At 37.4% G+C, this 16,716-nt stretch overlaps 1 protein-coding gene across 1 annotated transcript in view; it reads left to right on the top strand.

The window, feature by feature from the left end:
• The first annotated feature begins 1,948 nt into the window (after window positions 1-1,948).
• Window positions 1,949-16,716, top strand: part of RYR3 (ryanodine receptor 3) — a 203,647-nt gene continuing 188,879 nt past the window's right edge. The window contains 3 exon segments of the mRNA XM_086613614.1: window positions 1,949-1,975; window positions 2,695-2,814; window positions 14,339-14,446. Coding sequence (XP_086469740.1) covers window positions 1,949-1,975; window positions 2,695-2,814; window positions 14,339-14,446 — 255 coding nt within the window.

Raw genomic sequence — 16,716 nt, 5'->3', positions numbered from 1 at the left:
AAACAAGATACTGCTGAGACATGATCTGCAATTTCATTATAGGATAATAACTCCATAAAACTCATTTCTATTAGCATCTTTAGGCCAGAAAAGCAATTTCAGACCCCAGATAGAGTGATCTTACTTCAGTAAGTACACTATAATACTGAGTCATCTAAACAGCAAGTCATTGCCTTATTTGCACTAATTCCTTATGCTCAGTCCATCCACACCTGAATGATAAACTCTTTAAAACTCTGCTTGAAAACATTCTGAAATACACTATTATTGCCACTTTTCAAAAGCTCTGTTAAAGTTATTCATCCTATGTAGCAAATACATAGTTTGTTAAATGTTGTAGCACAAATGAAAGGGTCCATAGGAAATCTAGGGGAATAATGTAAAACATTGATCTTGAGTGCTGCATACAGTGCTTACTTAAGACATTATCAGTGTTTGTATTTTGAGGTTATGACATTTAATGATTGATACAGACTTTGCGAAGTCAGTGTAAATTCTGAAAAGAAATGCTTATTCTTTGAATTGTAGAAGATTAAAATATGCATTTCATTATGCTAGAAACTCTTGCCCTTTTATGTGTATGAATTTAAAATGAAAATAGTTCATTTATGTAAGTAATTCTCATGTTAAGGAACATGTTATGTTTGTTCTCTGAAGGCATAATTGTATTTTTTAGAAAACTATGAATTACAGTGCCTCTCTGGAATGATGAATAATGTAGTATGGAGAATAAATTCTATTTCAGGCTATATATAAGTAATTTAATGTAATACACTGATAAGTGCAAGCTAAGTGGCAGACCTCAATTTTATTCTAAATCTTGGTATTTATAAATTCATGTTTTAGTATTTTATCCTTTTAAAATCTCACAAATATATAGGTTCAAAGATTGATACAGGAACCAGATGATGAAAAATATTTTAAATATCTTTATTTTTGTCTTACAAACATTCTATTTTTTTCCTCCCAAGTAGATATGCTTCTGATGCCAATTTTTAAAATTCATGAACAGAGGGATGTAGTAATGAGTCCTTAATTGTATTGTTTATAGTTTGCAATTTATTAGACTGAAATTTAAAAAGCAGAAATGTTTTTACTAATGAGTTCGACAGCTGAGAATTTCAGAGAACGTTTTGCAGAAATGGAAGCAGAAGCAGTAGGGGAAAAAGAAAATAAATTTGTTTAGCATTAATTAGCTAATTTTGTCTACCTCTTACTTGGCTATACATCTTAAAATTGTTTATAAAAGTTTCTTGAATTCCCATTCTGTACTGTTAAAACCACTATTGATTGTTATGCAAAGCTAGATAAGGAACCACTGTTTGTAACTGCTGATTAGTCTGAAATATAATAGCTGTCCAAATTAGTAGTAGTAGGTAGGCAGGGAAGTGTCACCTAGAAGAAAGCCATACCACTTGCACACACTTGCAAAATCACACAAGTGAAAAACCAGCCTTTGAATTCCCGTTTTAAAGGGAGCACCACTTAATTCCTTTGGTGAAAATCACTCTGTCACTCCCAGTTCTTATTTCAAGTGTCAGTAGCTGTGCTACTGTCATAGTATTGCAGTTGCATAAGGGGACTGGAAAAAGCCGTGCTGCTTTTAGAATATAATTGTTGGAGTGATTTCTGAGTTCAGTACAGGCAGCTATTGTGTATCTGCTTTGACAATAATAATTGACACCAGTATAACTTCATAGCTGGGTGGGACAGTGACATATCATATCGCTCTTGTTTTATCAGCTTCCGCCCCCTTAAAAACTTCTAAGGCGGTGTCTTTTAGTGAACAGTTACATACCTGTATAAAAATAAGTTCTTCTACGTGCTAGTCTGCAAGGAATGTTTTTCTTTGTTAGTGGACAAGTTTTGGAAAATAAAATGATTTTTAATTCTGTATATACCTGTGACAAAGTTGAACACTAAAAATAATCTCTTTTGGCTTGCTTACATGAGCTTTAGTATCACATGTGAAGAGGTGAATTAGCACTTGGCACTTTAAGTGTGTCTTTGGTATTGCGTTATGTAACAATTTGTAAAAGAGCTTTTAGAAGAATTTGGATAGCTAAGCAATAGGGCTGTTTCATGTCACTTTTCCAGAGTGCTCTTATTCTTGGAATATACCTTTTGAGGAGCAAGTTTGTATGACTTATTTGAACCGTCACTTGAAAAATGTCTCTTGGATCTTCGGTTGTAATCAGAGGTTTCTAAATTAAACGAGACCTTAAACGTTAGGATCGTGCATTCAGAAGACTTCTGTTGAGGAGTTACTGTGCTAACAAAAGAAATTTGTTTATATTTAGGTTACTGTTGTTTGCAAAATCACAGTAACAAGTTTTTACTGTAAATATTAAACATGTTTTACTGAGTAAAACCAAGTAACAGTGTACTTAACAGGTTTTTTATGGCACCATAGCAGGCCACTGCTAAAGAAACAAAAGGACACAACACTTGTGAAAGCCCTGGAAGCAGTATGTAGTCTTTATCACCTTGGTATAGCCTTGAATATAAATCTATACAAAAACATCTATTTACATAACACATCAAAAGAATCTCTGCGTATGTACATGATATCACTTATAGGAGTATAATGTGTTCATTTTCAACAGGTTCTGTGTTCCAGGATTTTTTTAGTGTTATGGTGTGTGTGTAACTTCCAAATATTTACTTTTTTTCTTGTACCTTGTTTTGTGACAGGATGACGAAGTAGTACTTCAGTGTGTTGCCAGTATTCACAAAGAACAAAGGAAGTTTTGCTTGGCAGCTGAGGGACTTGGGAATCGCCTGTGCTTTTTGGAACCAACATCAGAAGCTAAAGTAAGAAGTTGATACTCTCAACTGGTGTAACTGATCAGTGAATGTCAACCTACTTATTATCCGCAAATACATTTAATTGAGTTTTCTTTAATGTGATACTAGATGCAACTTTTGTATGCTTTTCTTTCTGTGACTGCGACATGAAATTTCTTAGATATCCTAAATATAGTTTCAGGCATACCTGCTAACAGTCAAAAGCCACTATTCTTTAACTACCTAGAATAATTCCTGTAACTGAAATACTTCATATTTTCAAGATTAAGTCTCTAAACTGCTACTAAGATTTAAGTTCACTAAAAAACTTATTCCTATTACTGCTGCAGGTTCAAATGTCTTGATATATTGGATTGATAATTTTAGAAGCATTGTCACCTGTTAGTTACTGGTGTTAAGTGTTGCTTCTAACTGTGTTGATTAATCAGAAAGTTTAGAGTTCAGGGAATAGAATTATTAAGTAATTGAAAAGCTTTAAAGGAACAAGTGGCAAATGGAAAAAAGAAGCTAGAGGGCTGTGAAGAAAAAAATAAAAGAAAATATCGTAGTAAGAGGGCCTTGAAAGGAGAAATGAGAAAAGAGATGAAACTTTAGATCTGTACTTGAGCAGAATGTTAAGAATGAAGGCAAACAGAAGAGAATCTCCTCCCTCTCTTTTTTGTTCTCTCTGTATCGTTTTCTTTTTCTTTGTTTTCTGTCTTAATTTCTTTTATCTTCTTCCTGATAATTTATTTCTCCTTCTGATTTTTTTTTAGTGGGGTCTTTGTATAATTTCTTTTGAAACATTGCCATGTGGTCCTATTTTTAGTCCAGGTATTATGAGCATGTTACATCCACAGTGTTTATTTATGCAGTTTGAGGGATCCTTGTTCATCTCTAAGGTGAAAAATTATGCTGCTTCTAAATTTGCATTTCTTTGCATTCCAGGAGTTCAGTCAGATAAAATTTATCTCCAGTGTACTTTACAAATCACTAACAATCTTTTCACATGCTTAAGTAAAAGTAGATAGTTTTCACATATGTATCTTCAACAGTGATTGGGAATTTTTTAGTAATTGACGTCTGAACTGCGATGTGGTCTATTACTGGCAATGACCATCTCAATCTGTAAAACAGCGTGTTGCTTATCTTTTTATAAGAAAAAGAAGAATGGTATGTGTTGCTGTAGAATGCCGTAGATCTACTTAATATTTCTTAAATGTCTTAATAGCAGCTAATACCACAGAAGCTTCTGAAGTTTGTTTAAAATCAAGAGATTCAGAAAACTTGTGTGTAACCACTTTAAAAGAGCTTACTGGGAAGCTTTCTGAACTGCCAGTCTTGACTAAGAACAGTAAAGAATTTTGGAAAGAGACATGTAAATACATCTGTTAGAAAAATAAGTGTAGAAGGTTGATCTGGATGATTAGAGAGTACAATACTTACCGACAGCCCTTAGTGATGACGCTTACTTTCATTTACTTTCAGACAAAATTTTGGTTATGAAATAAGAAAGAGAAAACAAAAATGGCACACATCCAGTGGACTAAAAAATAGTTATTGACTAGATGTGTTTCTAATGAAATCCTACAGGGTTCTGTTCTCACTACTATGCTCTTGAGATTTTTGGCAATTAAGACATCATTTAAATTAACATTTAATTTTTTCAGATGATAAGAACATTTGATGAAGTCATGCTGCACACAGGAAGATCTGTAGTTCTTCGTGTATTAATAGAAGCTAGAGGTATATTTCAGTGCTGCTGCTAGTGTAAAGTCTAATAACTGAGCATGTAAATATGCTTACAAAATGGGAAAGTATTCTTTTCCCTGTAAGGTATGTGAAGGTCATGGTCGATGTTACACCGTCATAATTTCCCTGAATGATGATGTGCTCAAGGGATCTAGCATAGTCTTTAGAGGTATAATCGAGAGCAACTTGGTAGGAGATGGGATGTTATACTATCTCTGCAAATTTGTTTTTTTTTTTTTATTATCTCTGCAGTGATGCTGCTGGAATAGAGAGTCCAGTAGTGGCATTTAGATTCATAAGAATGTCAATAAAATGGAGATTGCTCAAGGAAGTGCTATGAGAATCATGACTGGAGGAGGACACTGTCTGTTTGATTTTAAAAAGGAAAGTAAAGTATGGACACTGCCCATAAGCTTTTAAAATGGCAACGTCGATAACGGAAGTCTTTGTATTTTAGACAGCAGGAGACTGTTCTGCCTGTTAAAATGGTACTGTTTACCTGAGATGGATTTCTTATCCCTTCCTTATCCCTGGAAATTGCTTTATAAAGCTAGATTTCTTCTGTGTATTGAGAAGAAATTTCATTAAAGAAGATTGACATGTCTATCAACAGAAGTCCAGAGCAGAAAATCACTGTGATAGCTTCTACTACCTTCTGTTCTCTAGTTGACCACTTTACCAAAGGCAAAATCTATTTGCAGTACACACAACAGCTTCTTCACTCATTAAACTTTGGCTAAATATTGTTAAATCAAGAAAAGAAATGCTTTTCCATTCAAGTAATTCTGGAAAATATAACAAGACAGAGAGGAAAAAACCTCAGTGTTATCTGTGAGTTCCAGAATGAAAAGGTGTAACTTCATGATTAATTTTTAAATCTGAGTTGTGTGTAGTAAAAGTCAGAGAATAGAAGTAGCTGAAAGGAAAGGAAAGGAAGGCATATTTATATTAAAGAGAATATCTAGAGAAGGTATATTTATATTAAAAAAAAATGTTCTTAGAAACTTAAAGAGGAAAAAAATGCAGTTTCTATGGTTGGCCATTAGCTATTTTGGTGACTTTTGTGACATACTGAAGGGAATAACAATTAAGAGATATTTCTGTTCAAATTTTGCTATAAATCCGTAAGCAATTTGCATGTTATTTCTTTACAATTTATTGCTAAAAACTATTAGTGTTGGTTTGCTAATAATTTATATTATGGTGACTGGATTTTAAATGCAGTTATTTAATGCATGTATTATAATATAATAATTTATATTATGGTGGCTGGATTTTAAATGCATAATTTTTAAAAGCACTTTTGTATTAATTCAATAGTATGAAATTATGTTCCTCCTGTCTATATGGCTTCTTTTTGAGTTATCAGAAGATGCTTATCTAAATAATGTCTGATATTTAAAATGTAAGGAGGAAAAATCTAATTAACTAGAGGTGAAAAATTGTATTTTTTATACTAAACAAGAAATAACAGACTTGTTGAACGGTGTGATCTAATTATATTACTTCATTGCTGTTTTCCTTGTTTTTAAAGTGACACTTTAAAAGATGATGTATTTCAAAGCTCATAGTCTATCGCAGCAAGGCAAACTTCTGCTGATATGTAAGAAAAATAAGCCTCAAAAGTAATTGCAATATACTAGCATCTCTTTTAGCAGCAAACTTGTCAAGTAAACTTAAATGCCTGAAGGGAATTATAACTAATTAAGATAAAATTTTTGTCCAAATGACAAAATGTAAGAGTTTACAGGTCTGGTAAAGGTAAACGTAGTAAATTGGTAACCTGTACCAGCTTATGTCAGTGTTTTTCACGCTGCAGATCAGAAACTTTGGGCAAAGATTTGGTTAGTAAACATATCACCTGCTAGAATTTAATGTTATGATAGTGCCTGGAGGAATCCAGAAGACTGAATTGCGTTCAAAGTGTAATGTTGGAGCTGGGTTTTGTTATTAGCAGTTTTATGGGCTTCCGTTTCCATTATGCAATCCAGCACAAATTTAGCATAATTATATATTAAATGTTTAGAAATGCCCTACAGCCATTTGCACAGCTATTATTTTTATAATAATTATTGCATATTAAAATAATAGTAAGCTGACAAAATAGACATAACATTGGTGAGAAACAAGTTTAAACTTCAACATAAAGCTTATCTCAGTGCTCCCTCCACTGCCACTTTGTACTTGCCTGGCTGTGTCTCTTTGATGTAGAAAATACTTTCTTGAAATCTTTCGATGTGAAGCTCTCTTGATCAGAATGTACTTGTAAGAATCTTGCAGCCAGCATTAACTGGTCAATCTATTATCCACCTTGGGGTTGCATGTAGAAGCCTGGTATTAGAAACTTCATCGCAGTTTACTCTTCATATAATCACAGAATCGCTGAGCTGGGAAGGGACCTTTGGAGATCGTCTTGCCCAACTCCTCTTCTCAAGCAGGGCCACCTAGAACAAGTTGCCCAGGACCATGTCCAGATGGCTTTTGAAAATCTGCAAGGATGGAGACTCCACATCCTCTCTGGGCAACCTGTGCCAATGCTCAGGCACCCTCACAGTGTAAAAGTGTTTCCCGATGTTCGGATGGACCCTCCTGTGTTCAGTATGTGCCCATTGCCTGTTGTTTTGTTACTGGACACCACTAAGAGCTCCTTCCTCTTTGCACTCTCCCTTCAGGTATTTATACACATTGATCATCATCCAATCTCTTCCTCATATGGGAGATACTCTAGTCCCTTAATCATCTTAGTAGCCCTTTGCTGGACTCTCTCCAGTAGCTTCATGCTGCTTTTGTACTGAGGAGCCCAGATGTCAGCATAGTACTCCAGGTGTGGCCTTAAGTCGTTATTCTTGTGGCCTTATTTTTTGTCTTGATCTGTTTTCCTGTGTGTTCTAAGAAACTACAAGCAAAAATTAGACTGGTGTTACTGAGTGACAGAATGGGTAGCTCTACTTGACTACTGGCAATTAGGTATGCACAAACCTTTACAATGTTAATAAATAATACTAAATTGTGAGAATACTATGTCTTACCAGTAAATCGCAGTGTATCTTAGAGGAAAAAAGTTTTCTCCTGTGTCTCCCTTTCAAATGGCAAACTAAGACAGATGAGAGTATCTATGGTGTCATGGGTTGGCCCAGCTGGCAGCTAAACTACCACACAGCCACTCACTCACTCCTCCCCCTCACTGGGGTGGTGAGGAGGAAGAAAAATAAAGGCCTGAGGGTCAAGATAAGAACAGGGAGGGATCACCCACCAACCAGAGCTCTGGGCAAAACAGACTTGGCATGGGGACAAATCAATTTAATTCGTTAACAGTTACTTGAGGGGATAATGAGAAACAAAACCAGATCTTCAAAAAAAAACACCTTCCCCCACTGCTCCCTTCTTCCCGACTCTGCCTCCACTCCGCAGCGGCACAGGGGCATGGGGAACAGGGTAGGAGGTTGCAGGTCAGTTCGTCACATGTTGTTTCTGTGGCTCCTTCTTTAAAGGAGGAGGACTTCTTACACTCTTGCCCTGCTCCGTGGGACCCCTCCTCATATGAAATAATACACAAACTTCTCCAACATGAGTCCTGCAGGATGCAATCTTTACCCATCAGATTGCTCCAGCGTGGGCTTTTCCCATGGAGTCACATCTTCTTAGGGTGCAGCAACCCGCTTTGGCATGAAGTCACTTCTCACAGACTTCAGATGTGTCTCTGCTTCACTGTCAGTCTCCAGCAGCATGGGGGGTTGTTCCCATGGAGCCAGTCCTCTAAGAACTCCCCTAGGAACAGGCACCTCTTCTGCAGTGTGGGGTTCTCCACGGGCTGCGGGTGAATCTCTGCTCCACCGTTAATCTCCATGGGCTGCAGGGGAATCTCATCTCCAGCACACCTCCTCCTGCTCCATCTTCACTGGTGTCTGCGTAGATGTTTCTCCCAGGTCTCAGTCCTCTCTCAGCTGCAGCTGGACTGAGCCTGACTGGCCCAACCAACGTCGGCAGTCCCGGAAGGATGAACTCCACCCAGTGGGCACCCCAGCAGCAGGACACTTCGGAGCTCTCCAAGCCGTGCCGCTGTGGCCGTCTCCAGTCAAGTGGCAGCAGCCCAGCCTTCTCCATATCCCGGGTAGCCAGGTCCCCCATTTCCTTCCGGAGAGGGCTGACGTTTTCCCTAGATCTCTTTTTATCACTGACATATCTATAGATAAGTTTTTCTTGTTGCCCTTGATGTCCCTGGCCAGATTTAACTCTATCAGGGCTTTGGCTTTCCTAACCTGATCTCTGGTTGCTCAGACAATCGCTCTGTATTCTTCCCAGGCTACCTGTCCTTGCTTCCAGCCCAGTACGGGCTGCTGCCTGGGAGGCTGGGTGGCCAGCTCCCAACCTACCCCCACTCTTCACTGCAGGTCCCACCTGGCTTCGGTTCTTTTGTCCTCTTCTTAAATATGGCATTTGCAGAGGTGCTGATTGGCTCCATCCTGGCCAGAGACTGGTCTGACCACTTTTGGAGCCAGGGAAGCTTCTCACATCTCCTTACAGGGGCTCTCTGCAGCCCCTCCCCTGCTACCAAAACACTACCACATAAACCCAGCACATATGGTCAATCAGAAGTTTGTGAAATTAGTGGTTTACTGTTCTATTCTGTCCTTTCTATAAAGCATTTTGAGCTGTTTGAGAGAGAAATCCTACATAAGGAAAGGTTGGGTTTTTTTTAATTATTACAAAGCATGGCCCCTTTTCCTTGCTGTAGGTCTTCATTTTTCCTGTAACTGCTTGTGTTGCTCATCTCTAACTGCTGTGTAGCTTGTATCTGATTCTTTGTGTCACCTCTCCTATCTGCTTTGACCTATTGATATTCTTTACCTGCTCTCTGACCTTCCTCCAGCAATCAATTTAGATGAAAATAATTTGACCTGGACTCTGATTCATTTCTGTGAGAAAATAGAGTTATTTTAAGACTCAAGTTTTTTGCAGATCTATTGAACATTTCCAGTTCAGTAGCTAGTTTTATTTAACACCTCATTCAGAACAATGAGGGATATTCAGTGTTGTGTGTTGATGGAAAACTAGTAACTCTACATGAAAGACCTGTTTGGAAATAATCTGAGAAATAAACATTTGGTTTATTTCAACCAACAAATATTGTTTATACTCAACAAAACGGTTGTCTTTCTGCACTGCAGGCCTACATTATTGGCTCCCGTTGAGCTTCTCAACAACCAGCACTCCCAAGTCCTTCTCCTCAGGGCTGCTCTCAATCCATTCTCTGTCCAGCCTGTACTTGTGCTTGGGATTGCCCTGACCCACATGCAGGACCTTGCACTTGGCCTTGTTGAACTTCATGAGGTTCTCACAGGCCCACCTCTTCAGCCTGTCAAGGTCCCTCTGGATGGCATCCCTTCCCTACAGTGTGTCCACAACACCACACAGCTTGGTGTCATCTGCAAACTTGCTGAGGGTGCACTCGATCCCACTGTCCATGTCTCCAACAAAGATGCTAAATAGCACTGGTCCCAGTACTGACCCCTGAGGAACACCACCCGTCAAAGGCCTCCGTGTGGACATTGAACCGTTGACCACAACTCTTTGAGTGCGACCATCTAGCCAATTCCTTATCCACCGAGTGGTCCATCCATCAAAACCATGTCTTTCCTGTTTAGAGACAAGGATGTCATACGGGACAGTATCAAATGCTTTAGATAAGTCCAGGTAGATGATGTCAGTTGCTCTTCCCCTATCCATCAATGCTGTACTCTATCCATTGTACTCTAGCGAGGAGATCCCTGAAGAGGCCAAAGTCTGCTCTCCTGAAATCCAGGGTAGTAAGCCTGCTATGCACCCTCCTTGCTTCTCTAAGTATCTTGAATTCTACCATTTCATGATCGCTGCAGCCAAGACTGTCCTTGAGCGTCACGTTCCCCACCAGCCCTTCATTGTTGGGTGAGAACAAGGTCCAGCAAAGCACCTCTCCTCGTTGGTTCCTCTACCACTTGGAGAAGGAAGTTATCATCCATGCATTCCAGGAACCTCCTGGATTGCCTATGCCCTGCTGTGTTGTCCTTCCAACAGATATCAGGATGGTTGAAGTCCCCCATGAGGACCAGGGCTCGTGAACATGAGGCAGCTCCTATCTGTCTGCAGAGGGCCTCATCCACCTTGTCCTTCTGGTCAGGTGGTCTGTAGCAGACTTCTACTACTATGTCCCCTGTCCCTGCTCTCCCTTTAATCCTAACCCATAAGCTCTCCTGTCGGGACCTCATTCGTCCCCAGGTGCAGCTCCATGCACTCTAGCTGGTCCTTGACATAGAGGGCAACCCTTCCTCCTCTTCTCCCCTGCCTATCCTTCCTAAAGAGCCTGTACACTTCTATTCTGACCCTCCAGTCATAGGATTCATCCTACCACGTCTCCGTGATGCCAATAAGATCATATCCCAACAGGCGCACACACACTTCTAACTCCTCTTGCTTGTTCCCTATGCTGCGTGCATTGACATAAAGGTATTTAAGTTGAGCCTCAGATGAATCTGACTTCCTGGCTGGAGCGGCTGGAATTCCCTTCTTCTGTTCTACAGGTACTTCCAGCATATCTTTATCATTCTTGATATTACCCCCCTCCCCCTTCAAATCTAGTTTAAAGCCCTGTCAATGAGCCCTGCTAGCTTTTGCGCTGACCCTTGTTCCCCTTTGAGAAAGACAAGTTCTATCTGGTGCCAGTAGGCCTGGTGCCATGTGATGCTTGCCATTGTCAAAAAAAAACAAAATTGTGGTGATGACACCAGCCACGGAGCCACTTATTAATTGATTGAATGGACATGCTTCTTCCAGTGTCATTGCTTGCAACAGGAAGGATGGATGAAAAGATTACCTGTGCCCCAGATCTTCTTACCAGCTGTCCCAGGGTCCTGAAATCCCTCTTGATCGACCGTGGACTCCGTGTTTCGGTTTCGTCTCCACCCACATGGAAGAGTAGTAAAGGATGGTAGTCTGTGGGCTGTACCAGGCTAGGAAGTTTCCTAGCGACGTCTTTAACACGGGTTCCAGGGAGGCAGCAGAAATCAATCTACTTATTCTATCACACAAATTTGCTTACAGTAATGCTCACTCAGCATATCTTTAAATGCCTGCAAAATAAATTATTTTATTCTCTAGTTAATTTTTTCCTTCATTAATGATTCATGTAAATGATGATGTCTTACTTCGGTATGTTCATTTCAACTTCCTATAGCCAGAAGGAGTTTTTTTGTTTTGTTTTGTTTTGTTTTGTTTTGTTTACAAAGGAAGCAATCTACTTAAAGACGGCAGTTGCTGCTTAGGTTATTTACTGTCCACATAAATTAGCTTTCACTGATATTTCTCAGGTCAGTGGAATTTAAAAAAGAATTTGTTGCCATCCAACCACAGAAATGGGGTGTGTGATAGCATGAATTTGTTAGCTTATTGTGTAACACTGCAAGTTTGAAAGAGGGGTTAGCTGCTTTAAGTCATGGGTGGAAAAATTATTAATTTCATAATTCTCAGTGTCAGTATTCTTGAAGCTGAATGCTCCATAGGCTTTGAAAAATTAATTGCATTAACCTCAGATGTACATTTTATACAAACTGTGACTAGGACTATACTGGTTTAGAGTGTGTCTTTCATTAATACAGCACTAAAGTAAAGGATGCAACAATTTTTAAATCAAAATGTAGCCTACGTGGCACAGAACCAGTGGCCAGTGAAACAGATGGGAGTTCTTTTGTTCAGTTGGTAGGTGTTGGATCATACTGATATTGTCATATTCAGTCTGGAGTGAGATCAAGTGCCAGAGGTAGTGTGATGCTGATTAAAACTGTATTAATAATCTGTAAGCTGCCACAGGATGACAACAGAAAAATATCTGGGGTTCTTGTTTGGTTTGGGTTTTGGATTTTTTTTTTTAATGTTGATGTGGCTTATTTGCCTGCTAGGTGCAATTAAAGGCAGTAAAGTAATGAGTGAAGTATTACTCAGAGATTTTGTTTACCTCATTTGTTGGAAAGTAGAGACTGCTTAATGTTCTATAGATTTTTATGTTCATAGCAATAAAATATTCTAAATAAGTCTTTCCAGAGCTTACTAACAAATATGAGACTCAAAATCTAACCTAGTTCTCTTTGTAATTCGTTTCACTGAGAAATGACATTGTCTTTCTATCTCTGGTTGTATGAGAGGCCTTGAATGTAACATATTAAAGAGTAAACTTCCAGTTACAATCTGTGTACACATGTGTGCGTTTATATGGATACTACATACACACATATATATGTATAGTATGGGTTTATATAACAGAGTATGTGTTGTGTGTGCGTATATGTACACAGATGCAGTTAATGAATGCTAAAAGAAATAGTACCCCATAGTGGAAATGAGTGATGACCAGTATTACTGTTTAAATTGTTCGTGTTAGAGTTAATGAAATTATGATCTACTTAGTATTTACAATTATTTAGTCACCTAAGAAAGACGGAAGAGTTCCCTTTTACGCAACAGTATATGTAACAATTATCTATCTATCTATCTATCTCTGTCTAATGTATACAATTTCAATGTCAAGTCTTTAGCCTAAAATTCTTTTCAAAACATGTTTGAAAATGCCAAAAAAAAAAAAAAATTGAGTCTATACTAGAGATCAAAAGATGTGAATTCCAAGACTATACTTATTAGCTTGCTATAAAGACTTAATTTCAGCAAGTTTAGAAATCTCTTAATTGTATCATTTCCCTTTTCACCACCTTGAAACTCAGCTTTATCAATAATTTTATTCTCTCCTGCCACACTGACAAAAAAGGACCGTATATCCACTTTAAAGCTCATTCGTGGCCATGATCTATATCATAAATCACAGAATACTGAATTGTGGAGGTTGGAAAGGACCCATGGAGATCATCAGGTCCGACCCCTCTGCTCAGAGTAGGTTCAGCCAGAGTGGATTGCTCAGGACACTGTCCAGTCAGGGTTTGAGTATCTCCAAGGATGGAGACTCCACAACTTCTCTGGACAACATATGCCAGTGTTTACCACACTCACAGTAAAAAAAGCTTTTTTCCTCGTGTTAAAAACAATTTGCTGTGTTTCAGTTTGAGTCAATTTCCTTTTGTCCTTTCACTGGATACCACTGCGTAGAGTCTGGCTCTGTCTTCTTTATATTTTCCTGTCACATATTTATATACATTGATGATTCCTCTTGAGACTTTTTTTCTTGGACACATCTTGCCTTGGACACATCAATGCCAATAAATTTAAAAAAAGCCTGCTGTTCTTGAAATGAATGTAAGTTTCATGTTTCAAAACCAGCAGACGTATTGATCCAAATATTGAGAAGATTTCCTAAAATAGTTCATATTGTTGTATCATAAGGTTGTGAATCTTTGCCATTTAGTGACGGTTATAAATATGTTCATAGTGTCAACCTTATACTTCAAATAAGATCACACCTCTTCTGTTTTGTCAGTGATGTTAGAGAACAAACACAATGTTCATGGTGTAATTCTAAAAGACAGGAAAGCAATAATATATAGAGAAAAACTTTTCACTTTTGAACCTGAAGATGTGTCGTTTTACCGTGAGGAATACAGCTCTGGGAAAAGTAAAGTTACTGCACTGACAAACGGTGAAGAATGGATTTAAATTATTTTCCTACAGGGAAATAGCATGTATCTCAAAAAAAAAAAAAGAAAGAGAGTAAATATTAAGTATAGATTTTAAAATTATAATACATGTCTGTTTGAACACACTTTTCATCCTGTTTCACCTGCTCTGCTGATCTGTTCTTACACCATTTAATTTATTTTTACAGTATGTTCCTCCGGACCTTTGTGTCTGTAATTTCGTCCTTGAACAGTCTCTATCTGTTCGAGCCCTTCAAGAAATGCTGGCCAACACAGGGGATAATGCTGGTGAAGGGGTAAGTAAATTGACATCGAAGAATATTAAATTTCTAAATATGGATTGTTCTCATTTCTTTCCTTGCTCCAGGATTTTCTAGGAGAGAGGCCTCATGTCATAGCAGATTTTTCAGTTTTCCGTTTTTTTTCTGGGACATTGTTGCTCTGCTACTATAATCATATTCATTTCTCTTTAGCATTGAGGAGCAGGTGCAGTTAGTCTTTTCAAATATTTACAAAACCTAGAAACATCATCTTCAGAGATCATTTATTAACATCAGTCCACAACTACATACTGAAAAAGGAATAACTCTGACTGAGTCTGGCTTTTATGAACCTGAGGAGAGTGTATGAGATGGGTTTTGTATGAAATATAAATCATTGCCATAAAAACATTATTGTAGTGTAATGTAGTGCTGTTTATTAATGGGGAAAGCAAAATCATTTTCTCATCATGTAAATATGCTATCTTATTTCACTGTGCTAAGAAAGTATTTCAGGTATTTGGATTTAATTTGATTTTAGTTCAGATATAAAAATACAATTTTTTTCTGTATAATTGTGTAACTAAACTGTTTCAGTATAATTTCAAGTTATTTAGTCTGTGGTAACAAGCAAGAGCTCTTGGATAGAAATAGTTATTTCAAAATTCTCTTCTTTAGGTTTCTTAATCTTGGACTATATTAGCACAAGCGTACTTACTGAAATGCTTACAGTACAGTATAAAGTGACTTTGCAGTAAAATGAAATGTAACTATGCTTGCGTTTCATATGAGTAAAGTTTCAGTTGAATTATCACTTTCAAATGTAAGATACACCAAGAATGACTTAATAGGACTTCCACACAGGAGTGATCAAGATGCCAAAAAAACCCCGTGCACTTTACTATACATTATTTATTATTGACAAAGTATTTAAGAACTGTATTTTTCCATAGAACTACTAAGCTATTTGTTTGGAAAAGGTGCTGATGTCGTAAGTAAAAATTAAGCCTAATCCAAACCCCAGATTTGACTGTGTTTTCAATGATCTGTATGAACAATGATCATTTTTCAATGATCAGCTAAACCTCTTTGCTAGTTGCTGAGATGAGGCAGACTTGGAACTCATCTATGCACTAATTCTTCCGAAGGATTAGAAGTTACACTTGCTGTTGCATCTGTGAATTGCTTGTAAGGAGGCAATTTAGGTAAGTTGTCTAGTTCTATACCCTAAGGTAGAGCGTGTGTTTCTCTGAAAGCAAATGAAATCAACCTATGGTCTCCACTCAGCTGGTCGCTGCTCTCTTATAGTCATGTGTATAAGTTAGGAATTTAAAATAAAATGTGAAATCACCTTTATTGTTTTCTTCTATTCAGTGAACAATTGAAATATGAAAAAAAAAAAAGGGAAATGCCGCTTCTTAATACATAGGGTGAAGTATTGTTAACAAATTAAGATTAAATAAGACTTTACAATGTTTATTTGTTTTGACAGATTCCATAATTGCTTTCTGGCACTATGAAAACCACTTGTGTAAATACAAATTTTCTGCACTTCACTCTCGCTTAGAATTAAATTTGGTAGTAGTCACATGTATGTCTCTTAAAGTTGACTAAACTCTTGAATTTGTTGTGGGTAACCTCAGTACATTGATGCTTACTATACCTTTCAGATTTTTGCTGCCTGATAAGATCAGCTATCATCAGATTGCTATTATCCTCTATGATGCTGTGCTTTAATTGATTTTCCAGCGTAGTCCAAAAGCCTGGGTAGGAGGCTTAACTTAATTTTATTGTTTTGACCCTTATTCATTCTCTGATTTCAACTAAATTGCATTGAATTTAACATTTATTCTCTTACAAACAGAGTATGATAAAACTCTATGGCTTTACTTATTTTATGAGACTAAATGACAACTAATTACGATGCAAATAATCTGCAAAGCTAGATAATCTGTCAGTTTTCATTTTTTTTGTAGAACCAGAAAATTCATATTTTCTTTAAATTGTAATTTTTCTTTTATTGTACTTACGCACAGAGTTAAGACTGTCACATTAAGTAAAAGGAAAAATGGATGTCCAGGGAAGAAATAAAACATAAAAATACAAGTAATAGTATTGCCTAAAGAAGTTTACTTAAAGATAACATTTCACTATATCTTTTTTATCGAATAGAAATTTATGCTCAATTTATTTAATGATGAGAGATTTCTTTTGCTTTCTTTCTGGAATTCATATACTGTGCATGCAGTTTTTAGTGTTTTCTCCCTTTTTTAGTACAATCCTAGAAAATAAAATAGAATAATATG

This window comes from Tauraco erythrolophus, chromosome 6 (genome assembly GCF_009769465.1).
Source record: "Tauraco erythrolophus isolate bTauEry1 chromosome 6, bTauEry1.pri, whole genome shotgun sequence".
In the NCBI taxonomy this organism is placed as follows: Eukaryota; Metazoa; Chordata; class Aves; order Musophagiformes; family Musophagidae; genus Tauraco; species Tauraco erythrolophus.
This window is presented reverse-complemented; position numbering and strand designations above follow the sequence as displayed.